Genomic DNA, 22996 nt, shown 5'->3' on the forward strand with positions numbered 1-22996 from the left:
CTTCTTCATCAAAGATCTCTTTTGGTGACCCTAACCTTCAAACCATGTCTCATATGAAGTACGACAGAGATCTTCGGCAACACAGGATGACCTTCAACCACTTGAACACGATAATTCCAAATGATGGAGCTTGCAACTATTTTCATTTGAATGAAACTCATGTCCTTACCCAAACAAGTCCTGGGGCCTGCATTAAATGCTATGAACTTGTAAGATGGGACATGCACAATCCTTCCTTGCTCTGAAATCCATCTCTCTGGCTTGAACTCTAAGCAATCTTCGCCCCATATGCTTTCCATCCTTCCCATTGAGTACGGAGAGTACAACATTGTCATACTTGGACCAATACGGTGGCCGCTTGGGAGAATGTCAGAGTCAACTGCTTGCAAATGCACGTAAGGTAAAGTTGGAAAAAGCCTTAAGGATTCACATATGGCTCCGTGGAGATAAACAAGCTTACTTAGTTGCTCATCTATATCCCACTTGATCTCGTTGTTAACCACCAAATGCTCTCTCATCTCTTCTATAATCTTAGCTTCCACCAATGGGTGTGTTGCAACAAGCCATATAAACCAGGTAAGGCCTGAACTTATGGTGTCTCTGCCTGCCGATATGAGAGAAAATGCCATGTCCCTCAGAAACTTGTTGGATTTTGTAAAACCATCCATTTCTCCTCCTTCATCTTCTTCTATACAAGCTGTCAGCAAGTCGAACTTAGCTTCCTCCACTTTCTGGGCCCCGCTCCCGCTCCTGCTCTGTTCTTCACGCTTGGATGAGATGCATTGGTACACGTACGAATTGATCAAATATTTTACAAGCATTGCTCATCTTCTTTTCTTCTTCCATTTGAAGCCATCGCTGCAACTTCCAGCAACTTTCTGGCACAACGTATCGGTAAAAGATACTTTGTTCCATTTGATCGAACGCTTTTGCATGTGCAACTTCGGGAAATTCAATGGAGTGGCAATTTGGATCGAAACCTAAAACCATGAAGCAAACATTATCGAAGGTGTAGCGCTGAAAAACATCTTGTAAATCCACCTCAATTCCCATACTTGAGACGTGATCAAGAATCGGAATGAGGCCGCTTTCCACCTTTCCCCGAGAGACTTTCTCCAAGAACATCTCGAACTTTTGGTTCTTTATCATTGACTGAATCAGCTTCCTCTGATATCTCCACGAGTCAGAATCAGAATTGAAAATCCCATCTCCGACAGGTTCAAAAATCTCCCGGAACTTTGGCCCTTTTTCATAGTTGGAAAAGTTTCTGCTCGTAATGTGATGGATGTTGGTGGGATCACTGATGAGCACATATTCCATGTTAGTGAACCAAGGGCCCTTAAACTCGAAGGTCCCCCCATAGTGTTTTAAAACTCGAGTTGCAAACTCGTGGACATGCGGTGCATTTTGAAGAATCCCCGGAAGCATTCCGAAAACAGGCCAGTTTATGATGGGTGAGTGTTTGTTCCATCTCCAATGGCAAAGGAAAAGGAAGCACAGAAATGCTGCAAGTATCTCTGCGTACCAAAGCATGGCCATTGGATCTATATGAAGCTTTGTGGTTTTGTGATTAAGGTTCCAAAGGTGCATGGCTTTTGTAGGCGCGCATGCACGTTTTTCTTAGAGCATGATGGATGATGGTTGATGATGCAGGCTAGGAGAATCAAATATAAAATTTTTTGAGATTATTTTCAAAATAAAATCGATCAGCACAAAAATGTACAGGATTATAAAAAATATTTGAAGATTATTTTTAAAATAATATATTGTCTAAATTTGTAGACCAAATAAAATATATTATTCTAAATATAATCTTCAAATATTCTGTATAATTCTTTTTATTCTTATATATACGTTCGTACGATCTTATTCCAAAAATAATTTTGAAATCTTTTGCCTAGAGTAACAGCCCATCGAGTTCATTAAAAGTAGGTGACAGCTCATCAACTTGTTTCATTTCTATGATTCTTTCCGACCATCTTATTTCAAAATCTTTTGCCTCATTCTCCAGCTGCATCGATCTGTTGAAGTGATAATAATATTTAGTTAGGGGTATCACCTAGAGTACTAACAGCACATCAACGTGGTTCCTCATCGGGTTTTTTATTTTTATTATATATATATATATATATTGATTTTCGTCCGTTCTTACGTACAATATAATTGGTCCTACCGTTCTGTCATCGATGACTATTAGAATTTATTTTATTTTTTATGACAATAATTCTTTCAAAGCAAGATTATTTCGTATACTTATTCCTGTCGGGCAGAGTGGCAAACCCAGTCCATCCTCGGCATTCATAACCGATCCCACAAACATGTGCAAAATGCTCACTCTATATAAACTATAAGACTCTGACTTCACCGCGGATGTGGCCCCAAAAAAATTATTTGTACTAAAGAGGATTCGAATCTTAAACCTAATAAGAATACCACCAAAACTAAAGTCCTTATCGCGTACTTGAGCCAACCCCTTAGAGTTAATAGTCATCGAAGGAGGGGAAGAAAGATCACTAAAAGTTTACTCGGAAATGGCTTGTAAAAATTAAACACACTATAGTACGTTGGAACTAAAGGCTTTGAAAGCAAAAGGAATCACAAAATGTACATACTACGTACTGTCATCCTTTATATATATGAACAGAATGAGCCAACTGCATTGCCATTATAGAAGGTTGAAAATGTTGAAGATTCTCTACTGGGGCACACATCAAATATATTCACATATGCGGTGTCTGATCTGATCAACTTCTCCGCGATTTGTCGAGTGTTTATGCATGCCAGTATGAGCATGAAAGTCAATACAACAAATGTCTCCGATACTTCCCTCTCTCACCATCTCTCTGCTCTTCCTTTCATAATTTTCTTTAGTGTTTTTTTTTTTAGTACTAGAAGTCACATTAATTTACTGCACTCTCTCATCTTTTTCCACCCATGCACGCTTCCATCCACCACCGTCGCCAGTTCCTCCTCCACCCTCCGCCAATTCCTATCTCTGCACATGCTCCCCACACACTGTTGCGGTGCATGAGGGCTACACGCACCATCTTCATCGCCATTTTTGCTGTTATGCAGCAAATCTCAACCTCTGTCCTCCAACCTTGCACCTTTGGATCTACACTTGGTGTCCCCTTTTGATGTATGGAAGGGCTTCCAAATCCAGAATCCGGGCCTCACTATATACTACCTTTGGTGTTTTTTCTGTCTTTCAACTTTTGTAGGCGATCCTATTTTTATATAGTCTTTCCTGGTCCCCTCGGCTCTTTTAGGAGTTGGTCAAAAATCAAGATGAATATGACGACTCCACCAATTGGGTCGCCACAACTAGGAGTGTATATGCGGGCGGATAATATCTGCCAGCATCCGTATATACGGATGCGAGTGCAGTTAGCAAAAATAATTGTCCACAAATGCGGATGCGGATAGCTGTTTTAAGCTACATGGATGTAATTTTTAACCGCATTCGCATACCCTTTACATAAAATATGTGTTTTATATTTATATTTAATAAATTCACAAAAAAGACATTGTTTTGAATTAGGTATAGGTTAAGTTTACATTGATTTGGTTAGCTGTGTTGCGTTCTCGTGTAATACTTGGACGAAAAGATAAAAGTAATGTAAAATCAATATATTTTCAAAAGATTAGGGCTTTATAAACAAGTTTAAAAATACTAAAAATTGGCCTAAATCATTTTCAAAATCGTTTAAAACAGGTTCTAATAGAGACCCAAAGAAGGCCCAAAAGACCTATCACCTAATATGCAGATAGTAGATAATAATTGCATTTAATAACCACAATAACCAAGCGGACGCGGTTAGTAAAAAAACATGCTTCGGATGCAAATATCTAAAAGTGATTTTCGCATTTTGCGGATGCGGATATTGCAAATAACCACATTCGCAACCGCATGTACACTCCAAGCTACAACCATTCTATTGGAAGCATTCCCTCTCACTTCCTCCACTATTAATCACATGAGTACGTCATGACACAATCCGAATGTGGAAGCATTAATACCTGTGCTTCATCTTTAGATCTATTAGTTTCAAACACTTCTAATGCCAGTTGAACAGCTAACTTGCTTCAACTTCATATTTGCTACGTTTTTTTCCCTTCCACATGCATCCTTGTTTATAGATCTCGTTTCTTCGGTCAGTATTTGAATTTCATTCTTTTACCTAAAGAAGAGTACGATAAATCAGGATTCACATTTCTGGGTTAAGTTTCTTTAAGCAACTGACAGAAAACTTGCAGGACTCAACCATGCACCTTCAACAATATAATTAGGCACAACCAGAAATAAGTATATGATTACCAGTAATCCCTACAAGAACAAGCTCCATCCTCAAAATGGTGAAACCGATGCATGTCCCTTACGATGATGAGCCGCTTTTCAATCTTGGCAATAATCTTAATGGCATTATGACAATCTCCACATATCCTTAGATTCTTTGTGACACGAATTGTTGTCCCTGGGCTGGTGTTAATGAGGCCAAATGCAATAGCCAGCCTCTCACTGTGGTAAGAAAGAGCTTCTTCTTTTCCTTCCTCTTCGATATCATGAAGGACAAAATCTGTAAAGGGAACATAACCCAAGAGTTTCATCTTTGTAGCCAGCTCCTCAAGCTCAGAATAAATCATATCTGATTGAGGATGAGACCGGTCTCCTACACCGAATTTATGAACTGTATTATCAAACTCGATCAAACTAAAACCCTGAATCTTATTGGTTCCTCTTCTAGCCATCATATTCCTCACCATCTCAACTTTATTCCATTTAGATTTAGCTGCATAGATGTTAGAGAGTAGAACACGATAGCCAGACTGTAGGTGGTCTAATTGAAAAAGAATATCTGCAACTCTCTCAGCGAAATCAAGATTTCCATATATTCGGCATGCACCAAGTAAAGATCCCCATATAGTTGCATCCGGTTTAACTGGCATATTTTCTATTAGGGTTTTTGCTTCATATAGTCGTCCAGCACGGCCCAAAAGATCTACCATACATGAAAAATGACTGAGTTTCGGTGCAATCCAAAACACCTCTTTCATCAATTCGAAGTACCTCTTACCTTCTTCTAGCAACCCTGAGTGACTGCAAGCTGAAAGGACGCTGGTGAATGTCACATGGTTTGGCCTCACTCCTGCTTTTACCATTTCATCAAAAAGATCAACTGCATTCCTTCCATCCCCATGAATTCCATAGCACGCAATCATAGCACTCCAGCAAACAACGTCTTTCCCTGCTTCTTCATCAAACAACCTACGAGCCAAATCCAAACTCCCACACTTCGCATACATATCCATTAGAGCTGTGACAATCAGGATATCACACTGAAAACCAGTTTGGATTACATAATTATGAAACCATTCGCCTTTCCTCAAAGCTCCTTGACTACCACAAGCTAGAAAAACACTCAAAAGACTTACCCTGTTGGGTTTTACCCCTGAACCCCGCATCAAATCGAAAAACTCAAGTGTCTCACTGTTATAACCATTGTGGGCATACCCAGATATCATGGAAGTCCAAGAAACCAAATCCCTCACGGACATTTTATCAAATACCAACCGTGCAGTTTCAACATCGCCACACTTCGCATACATGTCGACCAAAGCAGCATTAACAAAAAGATCATTGCTGCACCCACAACAAACCGAGTGCTGGTGAACCAACTTCCCCAGCTCCAAATTGGACAACCCTGCACAAGATTTAAGCACGAAAGGGAACGCAAACTTGTCCGGTATTAGACCCTTTTGCATCATCTCCTTGTACAGTCCCAAAGACCGGCCGAACTGGGTCTCAGTGGCGTATCCCCTTATCATATAATTCCAAAGGTAGCTACATGGGTTGGGTATAGACTCGAATACACTATTTGCGGCGTCAACATTGTCAAATGAAACATACAAGATGGCGATTTTGGTTGATAAATTTGTGTCATGTTGGATCCCACAAGCAAAGGCCTTTGCATGGGTTTGCTTGACAGAGCGCAGGTTGGTGCATTTTGGCAAGCCGAAAGAGAGACCGAGGGCGGCTATCTGGTTGGTGGGCTTGCTTTGGATGAGTTCCAGTGGTTCTGTAGAGGATGTGCAAATGGAGGTGCAGAGGAAGTTGAAGTTCAAAAAACCGTTGCGACGTATAACGGTTATGATGCTAAAGTGTTTGATTGGGTTCAAGAGGGCTCTCATTCATTCATATATGATATGATCTTTTCACAAAGAGCTATTGAAGGTGGAAATTTAGAATTCTGAGGGCACCGGCCGGGCAGTGAGCGGTACGATGAGCTATTATTTACTTTCTAAACAAACATATATAATTCATATTTAAAAATATATCGATACCCTGGCCTGTTTAAGGCTTGGGGGGCTTCATCAAGGTGTTTCCTTTTTTTTTTTAAAAAAAAATAATAATAAATAAATAAATAAAATAACCCTTTTAAAATTAAATTTTTGTTTTTAATTTTGCCCCTACACCTAAAATTTTAGTTTTGCATCATAAATCAATTAATTTTGAATGGTCCTTTTAAAAGAATCAGCATCTGCATATTGATTAAAAATGTTAAAATTTTGCAATTATATCGGGCACACCCTTGTTTACAAGGTGTGAGATGCTGGTGACTATATTTTGTGCAATAGACACTTGAACAATTTTTACTAATCTTTGCGTTTAATTAGGCCTACTAGCACTCATATATCAATTATTGATTTCGAATAGAATTGGCATGAGGGTACTGAAAATTCAAAGAAAAGAAGTGTGATAAAAATTTCCATCATAAACTTTGATGAAAATTGTGATCAGGTGTAAAGTTTGAATCTCTTTAGGTGCAAACAATTTTTTAAGGTCGTCACGTTCGCAATAGAGCTGAATCTTACCCAATCCGCATAGATACCGTCTATCTATATATTATTTTCTACGGTCTTAACATCAACGGGGCTAAATTAAATTTAGATAAAACAAAGTTAAGATGGTAAGGTATATCTTGGCTGGAAGAGAGACATTTAAGTTGAGATGGTAAGCATAAATCGATGGAGATTGTCATAATGCCATTAAATATTAGTTCGTTTGGAAGAATGAAGATTGTGAATCGGATCATCATTGTATAAACATCATATCTCTGGTAGTGCTTATATTGTCATAGATGGATGAGCCGGGCAGAAATGCTATCAAATTTAGAAGAGTTTGGCACGGAAAGCTAGCGTAGGTAAAACGTGATCCAACAGTGCGGCAGTGAAGAGAAGAGAAGAGAAGAGGGACTGAATTAAGGAGGAGATGTATAACTCCTAGGAACTCAACTAAACGATCGATATTGTCACAACAACCTCATGAACCAGAATTGAGAGAGTCGTAACACTCACCTCCCCCAACCAAATTTTCTTGTCGCATCATAACCAAGCCTTGCACCTTTAATTGGGACCTTAATCATAAAGCGACAAAGCTTCATAGAGATCCAATGGCCATACTATGGTACGCAGAGATACTTGTAGCATTTCTCTGCTTCCTTTTCCTTTGCCAATGGAGATGGAACAAACACTCACCCTTCAAAAACTGGCCTGTTGTCGGAATGCTTCCGAGGCTTCTTCGAAATGCATCGGATGTCCACGAGCATGCAACCCGATTCCTAAAAGATAACGGGGGGACTATCGAGTTTAAGGGCCCTTGGTTCACCAACATGGGCTTTGTGCTCACCTGTGATCCCACCAACGTCCATCACATTTTGAGCAGAAACTTTTCCAACTACGAAAAAGGGCCCAAGTTTCGGGAGATTTTTGAACCTGTCGGAGATGGGATTTTCAGTGCTGATTCTGACTCGTGGAGATATCAGAGGAAGCTGATTCAGTCAATGATAAAGAACAAAAAGTTCGAGTTGTTCTTGGAGAAAGTCTGCCGGGAAAAGGTCGAAAGCGGCCTCATTCCGATTCTTGATCACGTCTCAAGTATGGGAATTGAGGTGGATTTACAAGATGTTTTCCAGCGCTACACTTTCGATAATGTTTGTTTCATGGTTTTAGGTTTCGATCCAAACTGCCTTTCGATTTACTTTCCCGAAGTTGCACATGCAAAAGCGTTTGATCAAATGGAACAAAGTGTGTTTTACCGACACATTGTGCCAGAAAGTTATTGGAAGTTGCAGCGATGGCTTCAAATAGGAGAAGAAAAGAAGCTGAGCAATGCTTGTAAAATATTTGATCAATTCGTGTACCAATGCATCTCATCCAAGCGTGAAGAACTGAGCCGGAGAAGGACCCAGAAAGTGGAGGAAGCGAAGTTCGACTTGCTGACAGCTTGTATAGAAGAAGATGAAGGAGGAGAAATGGATGGTCTTACAAAATCCAACAAGTTTCTGAGGGACATGGCATTTTCTCTCATAGCGGCGGGCAGGGACACCGTAAGTTCAGGCCTTACCTGGTTTATATGGCTCGTTGCAACACACCCATCAGTGGAAGCCAAGATTATAGAAGAGATGAGAGAGCATTTGCTTGTTAAGAAGGAGATCAGGTGGGGTACGGAGGAGCTAAGTAAGCTAGTTTATCTCGAGGGAGCAATATGTGAGTCCTTACGGCTTTTCCCACCTATACCTTTCGAGCATTTGTGCGCAATTGACTCGGACATTCTCCCAAGCGGCCACCGTATTGGTCCAAGTACTAGAATGTTATGCTCTCTATACTCAATGGGAAGGATGGAAAGCATATGGGGCGGAGATTGCTTAGAGTTCAAGCCAGAGAGATGGATTTCGGAGCAAGGAAGGATTGTGCATGTCCCATCTTACAAGTTCATAGCATTTAATGCAGGCCCCAGGACTTGTTTAGGTAAGGACGTGAGTTTCATTCAAATGAAAATGGTTGCAAGCTCCATCATTTGGAATTATCATGTTCAAGTAGTTCAAGGACATCCTGCTTTACCGAGCATCTCTGTCGTACTTCATATGAAACATGGTTTGAAGGTTAGGGTCACCAAAAGAGATCTTTGATGACCAATTAATTAAGCCTCTGTTTAATTAAGATAAAGATGCCAGCTGCCTCTAATTAGGTAATCCAATCCCTGGACCAAAAGGGAAAAACAATATATTGTTGATATAAATAAATGTGTGGACTGGACATTATTACTTTACTGCCATGCATCCAATTTCTCTTTGGGGCATGTTAAGGATATTAGAACGTGGCTTAATTAATTTGCTCACGAACCTATGATCATCTTTTTTTGCAATCAACTTTCTCGATCGTGTGGACTTAATTTCGATTGATATTCATTAATTATAATTAGGCTTTTGGAAATTTATAAAAATTCAGACAATTTAAGAGAGAAAATCCACTTGTCTCGAGTAGGTTATATTGTCCGAATTTCAAGCTAATTACAATGAATCGTCGTCTTAGACTTTCGCATGCACCCATTCGGTCATCCCGTTAGCAGATCTAGGGCCGTTATAATGTTATATATTACAATTTACAGGGCCTTATGCGATTTCTCTTACAATATGCTTACATCTTTACTGTGTCCCTAAAAAGGACTATTTTAGAAGGAAACAATAAATCATTTATAATTTAGGCATCTGTTCTGAAACCATATTAAACTATTATTTATCTTAAAAGTTTCGATTATAAGAAATTGTGATTTCTTTTCAATTTTTGTTTCATTTGAACAATGTCGGGGTTAGGCCCATTGGCAGCTGCTTAAGTACATGAGTAATTAGCCATTAGGCCCATTACTACGCTATCTGCCTGGCGTCTGTTTCATATTACTAGTGATACAAGCTTAGATATAACAAAATATTTCGAGGGATATATACCTTAATAAGAAGATTATAATGGGACAAATGGAAAATTTGATAGAGCTAATGGACCCTACAGATTCTTCCCCCCCCCCCCCCCCCCCCCCCCACTTTTTTTTTTTTTTTTTTTAATCTTTTTGGACGAGGGAACCATAAATAAAAGTTTTTCAACCAATGGAAAAATTTATTGCCGGCCAGTTTGGTTCACATAATAATAGACTCTTGGAATAATGATTATTCTTATGTTATTTGATAGGGACTTACTCCTATTAATAGTTATTTTCATGAGAATAATTATTCTATTACGAAGAATTATCTCATTACGAAAAGGAATAGATAACATTTTTTCAAATTAAATTATTATTATTTTTTTTTTAATTTTAACCTTTCAACCCTTTAGAGAGAGAGAGAGAGAGTTGAAAACGTTGATGTGTGGTGGGTGGCCAGCCAGCTACAGCAATTCAACGTTTTTTTTCTCATTCTTTTTCCTTTTTTTTTTTTTAATTTGAGTTTTAGAAAAAAATAAAAAATCATGTAGAGTTTTTTTTAGTAATTTTGATTCAATTTCCATTATGGCATATCTTTTGTCACCAAACAAATGAATAACTATTCATTACAAATCCACTTCCAAAAAAAAAAAAGAAAAAAGAAAGGGAATATGAATAGTTATTCATTTTCTTAATGAAATACCCACGTTGTCTCCCAATATATATATATATATATATATATATATATATATATATATATATATAAAAGCAAAAACAAAAACAAAAAGAAGAAGAAGAAAAAAGAGAGAGGTTCACTTCCATTACCGAATGGACTCTTTGATTGTTTGAATTTGAGGATATGAAAACTAGTGAACAAATATTCCATTGAACGCAGACGTGATGAAATGAAAGAATCTTTTTATTCTTCCAACATGCAGAACAAATTCCTATTTCAAATTAAACAATTAATTATTCTTTTCAAAACATCTAAACGTATATATTTTTTTTTAAAAAAAAGTGGAACTTCCTTTTTATTTTTTTTTCTTATATTAATTCTAAAGTAAGATTCCTTCTTATTATAATTTACGTAACAAGTAAATATCATTTAGGAAGATCATTATTTCCCGTCTGATCACATTGTTATTCTGCTTTTCTTTTCTTTTTCTTACTATAATTTATGTAACCTTAAAGTAAAAAAAGAAACAAAAAAGAAAATATTTTTATTTTTCAATTTTTATGTCCTTTTTTTTTATAAAAAAAAAAAAAAAGAAAAAAAAAAAAAAAGAAAAGAGGATCGATCGGATGTGCTTATATGACAAAAATGAATGCGCAAAAAAAAAAAAAAAAAAGGCTTATGTGAAATTTTATACATTTATCGAAAATTCTGTTGATTTTTATAAGGGAGATGGACAGAATAAATGCGAAAAGAATAAGTTTAATTTAAGGAAAATGGCATTGGAAACTTAAAATTTTGTGTGTGAACGAGAACGACTGCATTAAATAATATACCCTTTAAAAAATTGAATTTTTTTTAAAAAAAAATAAAAGTGACTTTTATATAAATCCTCAAAAAAACGGAGATCAAAGTGTAAGGATACAAAAGTCCCTACAAACAATACCATAGATTACATTTAAAATTTCTTCCAACCATAATTTACGACACGGGTGGTAGCCACACAAGCTAAACCATAAACAACGAACTAACTTTGCCTCAACATGTGCAATAACTATAAGATCTGAGGGTGTTTAAACTAGATTGAATATCTGTTACGTGAATAATTTCTCGATCACGCAACGGGATAATTTGTTAGGTTCTGAGGGAACCTAAACCTTAGATTCTTAGGGAACCTAGACCTTTTAGATTCTGAGGGAACCTAAACATTTTCAAACACAAAGTTTGGGATTAAATTTGCATGCTTTATTCATCCACTGACAACTCTTTAAATAAAGATTACATCATGAGTCCTAATTGAAAGATAACACTAAGAGATAACTATCCCCTTCTACTAGCCAGGATAACACTAGCAATTTTGAAATAAAAGATAACACTGTCTATCGTATCAACTACTAACCTACTAGCGATGGACATTTGAAATTAAGATAGACTTTGCTGCTACTCAACTACTAACAACAATAAGATAGCATAAAATAAACTTTAACTCAGCATGCATTTTAATATTGTGGGTATCGTATCAATATCCTCCACAAAAATGCCGTAATTGTTGAGGCTAAGGCCTTAGAGTTGATATATTTTCCTTTTATCATGTCATTTCAGTCAAGACAAAAAATTATTTTAACACGACACATTTGATAAACTAGTTGGTATTTAGGTCGTGTCATTGAATTAAGCCTCTCGTAGTGACCGACCTTTTCTTATTATTAAAGTCGTAAAAAGCTATAATATTGACTTTGTTTGGTAATATGTTTAGAAAAAAAAAAAAATTGTTTTTTCATCTGGAAAAAATCGGCTTTATTTGATAACATTTTTTTTTTCTTATTTTTAAAACATAAACATTAACAAACAATTAAAAACACAAAAGACTAATAGTACATTCAAAACTACATTCACTTTTATGTCCTATCATAATATTTTTCAAAAAAAAAAAAAAAAATTTTAAAAAGCATTAACAAATAAAGTAAGAATTATATTGCTTTTGATAAAGATTATATTACTTTAAATTTAGAGATTTGATGACATTAAATCACCATAAATTAAGTGATTCGATTAAAATTATATTTCATCTGTAAACGGTATAAATAAAGTCTTTTTTTTGCATTGTACACTCATCGGTCATTTTCTGGTCCATATAAGCCTACAAGGTTAGGGAACCGAAAGTAGGGAAGGAAGGGCAATGGATCACGTACGTTGTGTTCTTTTTTTCTTCGTCGGCAAGAAGCGACGACCGACAATAAGCCTACCTAACTATAATCATAGTTCATGGAAAGAATAAAAGAAATAAATATTACACAATGTCTTGCGTATAATACTCGTACCATTATACGATTGCCATTTGCCACATAATACGTTGATTTTAGGGAGGGGCCCTCGGCCCCTCACAAGAGTATGATCCCTCTAAATTTTAGGTAAAAGCCTACTATTTTTATTTTAACTACAAGTTTTTTAAATGCACTCCAGATTGTATTATCTTTTTCTTTTTCTTTTTCTTTTTTATAAAAAATAAAAATAAAAATAGATAGGATAAGAAAGAAATTAAAAAAAAAAAAAAAAGTCAGTGTTCAGGTTGATTAGAGCCGAGATTCCAACTGGGAATATTGGGAAAAAGAATGATATTGATTAAACGTTCGCTAAATAAGGGCCGTTGATTAGTAGCGGTCCTTAAAAATTGCATTTTATTTGTAGGGCTTTTGATCACCTGCAGTTATTTACGTACACTACCAAGTCCCAGCCAATCGAGAATTCCCAAAAATTTAGAACCAAATCATTGGAAACGAAAAAGCTAGTCCAATCAAAAGGGGAGATGTTAGAGCATTTATTTACTGTAATTTTTTTAAAAAAATTTTTAGAACAGTACTACGCACTAACAAAATTTTCAGATTTAAGAATAATTACAAAAATGCCATTCATAAGCCAAATTTTCGGATGAAATTCGAAAATTCTGCTTCTCCCAAGTATTACTCATTTTTTTATGCTAACTTAACACAAAAGAAAAGTTGAATAAAGAAATAATTGGTTACAAGCTGCAATTTTTTTTATTAAAAGATTGGTGTTAAGTCAGCGCAGAAGAATTCGAGAAGGATTACAGTAAATGCTTTAACATTTCTCAATTAAAAGACTAAATTTTGCGTTTAGTATTTTATGTGTAAAAAAAAAAGAAGAAAGAGGTTCTTTTATCAGTATTTATGGTTGATTTTGGATTCTCTTAAGGAAAATTACGTCATATTTCTTGTAGTTTTTAAACAATTCAGATCTAATTTCATATTGTCCCTTTCTCATAAAAAAAACTTAAAATTAAATATAAACCATTAAAAATAATATAAAAATCCGTTGATTTTTATCAAATTGATTGGTTCAAAGGTAGCAATGTCTTCTAAGGCCTCAAACAGAGCTTTGGCTTGATTCTTGTGAAAAAATTATTGAAAATTTTATATGCAAATATGAGCGGTCAAAAATTGATTGTAATTCTGACCGCTTATTTTAATACAAAAAAGATTTTTTTGTAATTTCTTCACCGAATACAAAAAAATTGGTGGATGAAAAAGCTGAAATTTGTTGGATCAAATTGATTGTTCCTTCAATTGGTCCACCAAGTAGGACCCTTCAATAACGGGTCCCATGTTTACATAGTTTACGTGCCACGTGGGAATTATGAGGAAAAAATCTTGTGCTCCATGTGAACAAGGTGGACCCAAACACAGGTGATCAGTTCGTTTAACTGAAAGAGACACGACCACCAGAGCATCCTATGAAAGAGTAATGGAATAGAATATAGTTGGGTTTTCTTTTCCTTTGGATATCCTTCTTTTCAGGCATGTCCCTGTCCCTGTCCCTCTCTTAGATATATATCGAATCTATGATGTGTGTATATATATATATATATATATATACATATTTATACATATTGTGTGGATGGTTCTTCTTCTTCTTCTTCAAACTCGAAGCCGATAACATTTCATAATCAATTATAATAATATTAATACTAGCATTGAACGTAAGCTTACCCATATCTTCATCTTATCTTTCTCTTAATTTGAACTCAAATTTGTTAGTTCTTTTTTGTTCTGACAAAAGGGTATTCAGAGATCAAGTTTGATGTAATTATTCTGCTTAATTTCGTACATATGGTTACACGTAGCATGTACTGTTGAACTATATGTTTGCTTTGTTGTTGGGGTTGTTGTAGATGAGAAACTGGGTGCTTTGATTTGTGTGCAGCTGGAGTGGAGGAAAGTAAAAAAAGCAAACCCATTTGCGAGTAGCATAAGGGCGAGGATGGGGCCGAGGCAGATGCCACTAAATATGGTTCACGATGCCAATAGATTGCCCCGGATTATATTAACTGAGCCAGCTGGGTCATCGGCAGAGGTTGGTTTAATTGCGTCTATTTTGCTGTCCTTTTTGATTGACTTTAGTGCTGTGGAACTGACAAGATAATGAATGATACAATACAGAGGATGCAAAATTATGACTGGTATAGTTGGAAGATAGGTGGTGTTTTTGTTATTTGTGTGTTATATATGCTTTTGAAGTTTTTTTTTTTTTTTTTTTTTTTTGAATTAGCTTTTGAAGTTGATTGATTGTAAGAGAAGAGAAACAATTTTGTGATTTAACGTGGTTTGTGGTGGAGTCGATGCTAGTTATAGCATAAATGGTGAATACATAGTGATTTAGACTTAAAATTAAGAGAATATTTGTGTTGATGTGTGTTAGAATCTATGATATCGCGCTGTAACAGGATAATTACCTTTTAGAGTATTGATTGTTATCAGATTTATGGTAATAAAATCAATTGCCATACTTATCTCTAGCTTTGCCTGCCTCAATTCATCTATAAATATGAGTCTTTTGTATTGTAAATTCCATCGAGAATAAGAGCAAGATATAGCCATTTTGGACTCTTCCCTAGTGATGGATATAGGTATGTAACACCGAATCAACCGTAAATCATTGTCTCAAATTTCACTCTTTATTCCACTTTGTTTTTAATTTTCCATTTCATTATGATTTTCTTCAATGAGAAGAACCCTTCAATAATTCTGTACAAGTTGGGGAAGAACGGTGAGGAAACTTAGACCTAAATACTGAGGTTGGAATTAATGTACAGAATAAATCAAATACATTATATCAGACATATACAGTAAATGCCAGAATATATTCTAACAAAAGTCATCCTTCTAAATCCTTTCAGAAATTGTGACTTTATGATTATAAATGGAGATGTATAATTCTTTATTTAGAGTCAGCCCTCACCATAGCAAACTTTGCAGAATTCAAAAGGTTTAACTGCACCTATATATTGCATGGTTAGGTGATGATGCAATCTAAATCACTTAAATGATCAAGAAATTTAAGAGCCAAGATATGATTCTAACATATATGATATATCAAGCACTTTGTGTTACAGGTGTTTTTTAAACCATGATAAAAGGGTGATCTCAGCTTTAGTTATCAACTGTTTGACATAGAATGGTTTCAGGTGCTTCTGTATGGAGGGCAGGTTGTGTCTTGGAAGAATGAACGAAGAGATGAACTGCTTTTTATGAGCAGAAAGGTAAAGAAACTTTTTTATTTTGTACGTTTAATATGAGAAACACACTGGTTAGATTTAAAAATAGCGCATTCTCGCTAAATAATCAACAAAATTGTACTAATAGAATAAAAACTTATATTCACAAGGCAACTCTATCAATGTGACAGCAAATAATGCAACGTCAATGATTCTAATTGTGTGAGCATGCAGAACACTCTTTAATAGAAAGAAGAAAACTACTTAGAAGCTAAATTTTCTCATTTTCTATATGATCTTTTGGTCTTTGTTCAATTCTATATTAAATGCTAGCTGCATATGCAATTCATGCTTTTCTTATTTATTACTGAATGAAATACTGGACTTATCTGAAAGATCATGCAATTGTGCTTCAAATAGAATTTCCCTTGTTTGAGTTTTCTACTTTTGCTAAAGCAACTGTTCGAACCATTCATCTCTTTTTTTTTTCATATTTTATATGTTGGCGTCTCCTATTCTGCAGGCTATATGGAAACCACCTAAAGCCATCAGGGGAGGTATTTCTGTCTGCTTTCCACAGGTCGGTTAGGAGGAAACTATCAGAAACTTAATTTAGCTTTTCTTCTGGTTGGAAAATTAGGCATTCTTAGCTGCTATTGCCTGTTGTAGTTTGGAAATCTTGGTTCACTGGAGCAACATGGATTTGCAAGGAACAGATTGTGGTCATTGGATGGTGACCCTTCGCCTTTGCCTCCAGCTAACAATAAGTCATGTGTAGATCTGATACTAAAATCCACAGAAGAGGATCTAAAGACCTGGCCACGTGGGTACGCTCTGCATTATGCGACTTCTTTTTTGTAGATGAACTATAAGACATTTTCATTAGATGTGACTGATGTTGAAGGGCATAGACCACTAGTCTAAGATTTTGAATCTATGCATGGTGGCTTTCTGCAGCTTTGAGTTGCGGCTCCGTGTATCTCTCAGCGCAGGAAAGCTAACTTTGATCTCTCGCGTGAGAAATATTGACAAGAAGGCCTTCTGTTTTATGTTTGCACTACGCAACTATTTATCAGTCTCAGATATCAGGTGAGCCTATTAAATGTAGAAGCTAAGAGTTTTGAATGCAGCAAAGTTTATATTTGCAGGAGTGGGGTTGGTGGGGTTTTGATTTGTATGCAATGACCATGTCCCGTTATGTGAGACGCAAAAGAAGATCCTAACCTATAGGAACTTCCACGTTCTCATAGGGTACCAGTAATTTGGTGTATCCTTATCAATAGCTGAGTTTGGTAGATATTTCATTTCCTATCCGTTTCAGAGGAACTGCATGATGCTCTTTTATTTGCAGTGAAGTGCGTGTTGAGGGCTTGGAGACACTGGATTACTTGGATAATCTGATGGATAGACAAAGGTTCACAGAGCAGGCAGATGCTATTACTTTTGATGGCGAGGTATGTACCTTATTTTATTTTCTTTTGCCATTCATTCTGGATGTGAATTTGTAGTATGCAACTAAATTTGACCTCGTGCTTAAGGTAATGAACTAAAATTAGCTTATGCTAATCTCGCATGTGAACTCTGATAAACCTTTGCAAATGATCTCTGAGGATAAATTGTTGCTCGCCTGTAGATTGACAGAGTTTATTTGACCACCCCAACAAAGATTGCTATCATAGACCACGAGAAGAAAAGAACCTTTGTACTGCAGAAAGACGGCATGCCAGAAGCAGGTTTTTATAGTTAATGCAAAGAAATTCGCATCAGTGTTCTATCTCATCAATGTATCAAAATTATTTCGTTGTGATCTTGAAAACTTTGTGGTGTGCAGTTGTTTGGAATCCTTGGGACAAAAAGGCCAAGGCTCTCCCAGATTTTGGGGATGAGGATTACAAAACCATGTTATGTGTGGATTCTGGTGCTATTGAAACCCCAATTGTGTTGAAACCCTTTGAAGAGTGGACAGGCTATCAAGAACTCTCGACCGTGTCATCAAGCTATTGCAGTGGGCAGTTGGACCCTCGGAAGGTTCTTCATGGCTTTCACTGACCTCATCCATGCAGTCAATGAATGTTGTATTATTTATTGTACAATAAAAATGCACTTGCTTGTTCATGTATTTACCTTGTTCGTGGTAATTAGGATTCCCAGACTGGCACTAAATTTAACTCAAAATAAAACATGAGAGAATATCATTCCAGGGTCTAACTCAAGGTTGAGCAGCAGGAATATTTTGTATGTTGCCACTTTGTAATTGGGATAAATGCCTCTTGGTAATGAAAGAGTAAACAAGTTAATTCCATGATGTTGTAGCTAACATTATTTATTTGTTTATTGGTTTATGTAACCACGCAAGTTTATGCAGTAAGAAATGTTTGGTAATTTAATTTGGATCTAAATAATCTCTAAATAAACCAGCAAGTTCCATTTACGACAGATGGATCCTCTAGTAGAAACCAGAACACATGCTCATTATCATGCATATTATTGAGCAATTTCTCACTCGCTAGGGATCTAAATTTCATCTGATGTCTCCAAAGAGCCCACTAGTAGGTAAACCTTATTCTCTAAACCACCTTGGTTTAGTGTCTGATTAGAAGAGAGAAAGCAGATACGCTCCAAATTTTTCTTTGGCATCTTTGTCAAGGGCATCATCTCCCAGAAACATGTGTACGTAGGCCCTGCACAGAAGTTCACCCTCAGCCTGGCTCACTACTTCACCCAGCACTGCACCCATCAAACACAGTTTTTTCATTTCATTAATTCTCTAAATAGTGAATATACGGCACAAGTAAAAATAAAGTTTCCCAACTTTACTCGTACCTTTTGTTTGGATAATATATCCTGGAAGCAGAAAAATCTCCATCACAGAACCGGGTGGTAGCTTAATGCTGCTGGATGCTTGACCCAGGACCCTGTCATCAACAGAAAAAAAAAATAAAAAAAAAAAAGAGTCAAGCTTTCAGGTAAAGTTTTTCTGGTTTTCTCCTCGGAATACATGACACTGATAGGAAAGGACTGTGCTAGTTACTTGTCTGCGAGCTCCTTATTCTTGTTGTCACCATCTAGTTTTTTTATGGATGCTACAAGATGATCATCACGGTTCTTTTTAAGCATACTCATGTTAAGGCCAGGATATACCATCACCAATCTCACCACCAAGCCGACATCACTGTCGATTACCAACTGGTACATTTCCTCTGTGGGTTTTGCTGGGGCTTTCCCAATCTTTGACTTCAGAAGATCCTTCAGTTTCTCACTATCTGCATATATCCCTGCAAATTGAAGAATGGCACGGCTTATGACCTTGTAAACGATTTCTGAGTAGAGGCAACTTGTAACGATCTAGAAAAAAGAGTTAGCTTGATCTGCTCTATCACTCCAAAAGGACTAGTTAATTTGAAATTTTTCTAGAATTCCTTATAAAACCCAGTTTCACCTAATAACTAGACAATGTGAGACTTAACACTCATGACTATCTTTATAAATCACCCACTCTCGGTGGGCTATTCCTCTTCCCAATATGGGACTGGAGTGTTATAAATTTTCCCTCTTAAACTCCTGACATCCTCGTCAGGGTAATGTCATGCAGCGCTCCAGTATCACATAGCCTGGCGTTACTAGGTGATTCTGTGACCATTTGTAGCAACCCAAGAAAAAACATTAGTCACATTTACGCTATCACCCAAAAATAAGTAATCAATTTGGAGTTATTCTTAGAATTTCTTATAAAGCTCAATTTCACCTAATAACTAAGTAATATGAGACTTAGCACTTATGAACATCTTTATAAATCACCCACTCTATGTGGGCTACTTGTCTTCCCAATATGAGATCGAGGTGTTACACAAGTACTATTCAAAATAAAATTGTTCTCTATGGAATTTGGTGAAGTTCTAAAGAAAAAATATGCTCAGGAAAAAGTTTTGGCATCTTGCCATCTTACGGACTGGAACTTTGTTTTGTGTGAGATCCATTATTCAAATTGTTATGACATCCAAGTAAGTTGCTTTCCATATTGAAAATCAGGGGCTCACGCAAATGATGCATTACTTACACTGCTACAGGTTTTGACATATCTGTGTAAGTAGATGAATTATGGTGCCTGAATTTGTCCTGCCTCCATTGAAAAAATCAAGAAAGATTGGAGGAGAATTCAAGTTATTTTCTCACTAGAGGCAATCTCCACCGCTTATTTTTATACGGAAGATTTCCAGTAAATTTTTTATTGGAAGCAAGCCAAACTCTACTAGACTAAAACACAAGCTGCATGTGAAATAAGTGAGGTTTTGATAGAAAAAATAAATACCAAAGCCATAAATCTTGAGATTCATGCCAAGAGCACGCTTCCTCCTCAAGCCAGCACAACCCAACTGCTTCCCATCATCTAGTTTAACCTGAAAGGAAATCCCACTCTTGGGTTCAACCTCAACTACTCTCTTCTCTTCTGTAACTTTCTCATTCTTAGCAGCAAGGCATTGGGTTGCCATTCTCTAATTAAGCAGATTGTATAAAGAAACTAGGAAAAAAGAGAGTGCTTGTGGTTGCAACACGAAGACACTGAAGACTTTATATAGGGAGAAGGCAGTGAGGGTATGATGAGGAGCACTAAATTAGTATGGAAGATGATGGATTGGTAGGCGTAGAAATTTATCTCATTAATTGGCCTCCCTCGACATGAATGCAAAGCCGGCTCATTTTAATTTTTATATAATAATATATTGGGAAAAGTACTTATATTCCGTTCAAACTATTACTCAATTATCAATGTATCTTTCAAATTACTAATTGTATTAATGTACCCTTTCAAACTACCAAAAAATGTCAATGTCCATCCTAAGACCAACAAAAAGACAAAAATGACCCTAAATTTTTTTGAGTAAGACAAAAATGTCCTTATAAATTTTTAAAAAATAACTACAACTAAAAAATTAAAAATTAAAAAAAAAATGTAAAAAAAAAAAAGAACGATTTTTTAAAAAACAAAAACAAAAACAAAAATTAAAAAATAGCTGAAAAATATAAAAACAATTTTAAAAAAACGAAAAAGATAAAAGATAAACCAGTTTTTTTATTAAATTAAAAAACAAATAAAAAATATTTTTTTTAAAAAAAAATAACAAATGAAAAAATAACTGAAAATTATATAAATAATTTTTTTAAAAAAAAGAAAAACAAGTTTTAAATTTTTTTTTTTGTATAAATTTTTGTTATTTTATATTTTGAAATAATTTTTTTAGTTTTTATTTTATTTTAATAATTTTATGAATGGTGTTTTTGTCATTAGGGGGACATTAACATTTTTTGGTAGTTTAGGGGGGGGCATTGACACAATTAGTAGTTGGGGGGACATTGACAATGTGGTAGTAGTTTGAGGGGGTTATGTGTATTTTTCCCTAATATATTAGATATTAATATATTACTCTCAATAAATAATGTTAAAGTATTAATTAAGTGATTAACTATTCCTATCAGCTAAAGTTTTTGGGACAAATGGTGATTTAACATGGTATTAGAGCCAAGTTCATTGGACGATGATGGGCGTTTCCCTTCCGATGTTGAACACGTGTTTGGTCAAAATTGTCACACGTGAAGGGGCGTATTAAAGTGTCCAATATCGCCAAGAGATACATGACCTTAATACTTCATAAGACATGGTGTTTTATCCTCTCTCAAGGCATCTTTTGAGAGTGTTAATGAGCCTATGGACTTTTCACATGGTATCAGAACTACAGGTTTCTTGCGATGGTATTAATGAGTACTTGGTTGCAACACGAAGACACTAAAGACTTTATATAGGGAAAAGGCAGTGAGGGTAGGATGAGGAGCACTAAATTAGTACCAGGAAGATGGTGGATTGGTAGGTGTCGAAATTTATCTCATTAATTGGCCTACCTCGACATGAATGCAAAGTCGGCTCATTTTAATTTTTATATAATAATAGATTAGATATTAATATATTATTCTTAATAAATAATGTTAAAGTGTTGATTAAGTAATTAAATTTACATCTTTCTATTAGCTTAAGCTTTTAAGACAAGTGGTAATTTAACATGGTATCAGAGCCAAGTTCCTTGGACGATGATGGGCATTTTCCTTCTGATGTTGAACATGTGTTTGGCCAAAGTTGTCACACGTGAAGGGGCGTGTTAAAGTGTCTCACATTGTCAAGAGATACATAACCTTGATACTTTATAAGACACGGTGTCTCTTCCTCTCTCAAAGCATCTTTTGACAGTGTCAATGGGCCCATAAACTTTTTACATGATATCAAAGCTACAGGTTTCTTACGATGGTATCAGTGAGTGCTTGTGGTTGCAACACGAGGACACTGAAGACTTTCTGTAGGGAGAGGGCATTGAGGATAGGATGAGGAGCACTTCATTAGTATCCAAGAAGATAATGGATTGGTAGGTGTAGAAATTTATCTCATTAATTGGAGAGGCGATATACAGGGGACGGGGACGGGAAACCGTCCCCTTGCAGGCCCACATGAGGCGTTGACCGTCCAAGTTAACACCTCTGACTGATGGAATGAGAAAAAACGTGTAACTTTGGTAGTTGAATGCTTTATTTTGGTCAAGTTGGTAGTTCATGGGAGACTTTTTGCAAAAGTTGGTAATTCATAAGGGAAAAAGGTAATTACCCCAAATACTACTAATGAGTAATCTGGTAATAAATAACTAATTGTATGAGTAAATTGTAGTTAGATTAAAAATGGGGTTAGATATTAATTAACAAAAGATATAATAAATATTAGGTGTGGCACTGCAGTAATTTTATAGAAAATAAAGCCTTAAAATAAAAGAGAATATTATCCAATGCCATGTCTCACTTTGTAGTGGGCTTGAGAGATACAAGGAGCTTGTTTGGTAAGTGATTGTGAATTAGAATATTTATTTGAATAGTAGTAAGAAATGATTGATGTGATATAAAATTTGAGAATGTTTTTATAGAAAATTGAAAAAGTTTTGTTTTGTAGTGGGTTTTTTTGGTTGAATAATAATAAAAAATTATTGATGTGATGTAAAAAGTGTAAAAAAATAAGAATGTTTTT

At 35.8% G+C, this 22996-nt stretch overlaps 4 protein-coding genes and 1 pseudogene across 5 annotated transcripts; 2 read left to right on the forward strand and 3 right to left on the reverse strand.

Moving 5' to 3' along the window:
• On the reverse strand, positions 1-1539 carry LOC133859755 (alkane hydroxylase MAH1-like; annotated as a pseudogene).
• Positions 1540-3821: 2282 nt separating this feature from the next.
• On the reverse strand, positions 3822-6291 carry LOC133861200 (pentatricopeptide repeat-containing protein At2g01510, mitochondrial-like). Its single transcript, XM_062296925.1, has 2 exons — positions 4319-6291; positions 3822-4181 (listed from the first exon to the last, which is right to left on the reverse strand). Exons 1-2 carry the CDS (start codon positions 6187-6189, stop codon positions 4178-4180), a joined length of 1875 nt encoding a protein of 624 aa, XP_062152909.1. The 5' UTR covers positions 6190-6291; the 3' UTR covers positions 3822-4177.
• Positions 6292-7451: 1160 nt separating this feature from the next.
• Positions 7452-8969, forward strand: LOC133859437 (alkane hydroxylase MAH1-like). Its single transcript, XM_062294844.1, has one exon. It carries the CDS (start codon positions 7452-7454, stop codon positions 8967-8969), a length of 1518 nt encoding a protein of 505 aa, XP_062150828.1.
• Positions 8970-14300: 5331 nt separating this feature from the next.
• LOC133859905 (putative glucose-6-phosphate 1-epimerase) lies at positions 14301-18241 on the forward strand. 2 transcript variants are annotated; one of them, XM_062295482.1, is made up of 9 exons: positions 14301-14424; positions 14649-14798; positions 15910-15984; positions 16463-16519; positions 16609-16766; positions 16897-17028; positions 17291-17393; positions 17573-17672; positions 17771-18241. In XM_062295482.1, exons 2-9 carry the CDS (start codon positions 14706-14708, stop codon positions 17986-17988), a joined length of 936 nt encoding a protein of 311 aa, XP_062151466.1. In that variant the 5' UTR covers positions 14301-14424; positions 14649-14705; the 3' UTR covers positions 17989-18241. The 2 variants fall into 2 exon arrangements, with proteins under 2 accessions (XP_062151466.1, XP_062151467.1); XM_062295483.1 differs by having other exon boundaries at positions 14408-14527.
• A 97-nt stretch (positions 18242-18338) lies between these two features.
• Positions 18339-20468, reverse strand: LOC133859906 (chalcone isomerase-like protein 1). Its single transcript, XM_062295485.1, has 4 exons — positions 20249-20468; positions 18971-19214; positions 18763-18854; positions 18339-18666 (listed from the first exon to the last, which is right to left on the reverse strand). The coding sequence occupies exons 1-4, from the start codon at positions 20427-20429 to the stop codon at positions 18533-18535; spliced, it is 651 nt and encodes a 216-aa protein (XP_062151469.1). The 5' UTR covers positions 20430-20468; the 3' UTR covers positions 18339-18532.
• Between the last annotated feature and the right edge of the window lie 2528 nt (positions 20469-22996).

Source organism: Alnus glutinosa, chromosome 2 (genome assembly GCF_958979055.1).
Source record: "Alnus glutinosa chromosome 2, dhAlnGlut1.1, whole genome shotgun sequence".
Lineage (NCBI taxonomy): Eukaryota > Viridiplantae > Streptophyta > Magnoliopsida > Fagales > Betulaceae > Alnus > Alnus glutinosa.

Bases quoted from the DNA above. Each gene is read 5' to 3' on its own strand.
- LOC133861200 (XM_062296925.1), bottom strand. From the start codon at position 6,189: ATGAGAGCCCTCTTGAACCCAATCAAACACTTTAGCATCATAACCGTT.
- LOC133859437 (XM_062294844.1), top strand. From the start codon at position 7,452: ATGGCCATACTATGGTACGCAGAGATACTTGTAGCATTTCTCTGCTTC.
- LOC133859905 (XM_062295482.1), top strand. From the start codon at position 14,706: ATGGGGCCGAGGCAGATGCCACTAAATATGGTTCACGATGCCAATAGA. The intron at 16,767-16,896 runs GTACGCTCTGCA...GGCTTTCTGCAG, and splicing joins CTAAAGACCTGGCCACGTGG to CTTTGAGTTGCGGCTCCGTG. The intron at 17,029-17,290 runs GTGAGCCTATTA...TTTTATTTGCAG, and splicing joins TTATCAGTCTCAGATATCAG to TGAAGTGCGTGTTGAGGGCT.
- LOC133859906 (XM_062295485.1), bottom strand. From the start codon at position 20,429: ATGGCAACCCAATGCCTTGCTGCTAAGAATGAGAAAGTTACAGAAGAG. The intron at 18,855-18,970 runs GTAACTAGCACA...TGTTGATGACAG, and splicing joins AATAAGGAGCTCGCAGACAA to GGTCCTGGGTCAAGCATCCA. The intron at 18,667-18,762 runs GTACGAGTAAAG...TGATGGGTGCAG, and splicing joins ATATATTATCCAAACAAAAG to TGCTGGGTGAAGTAGTGAGC.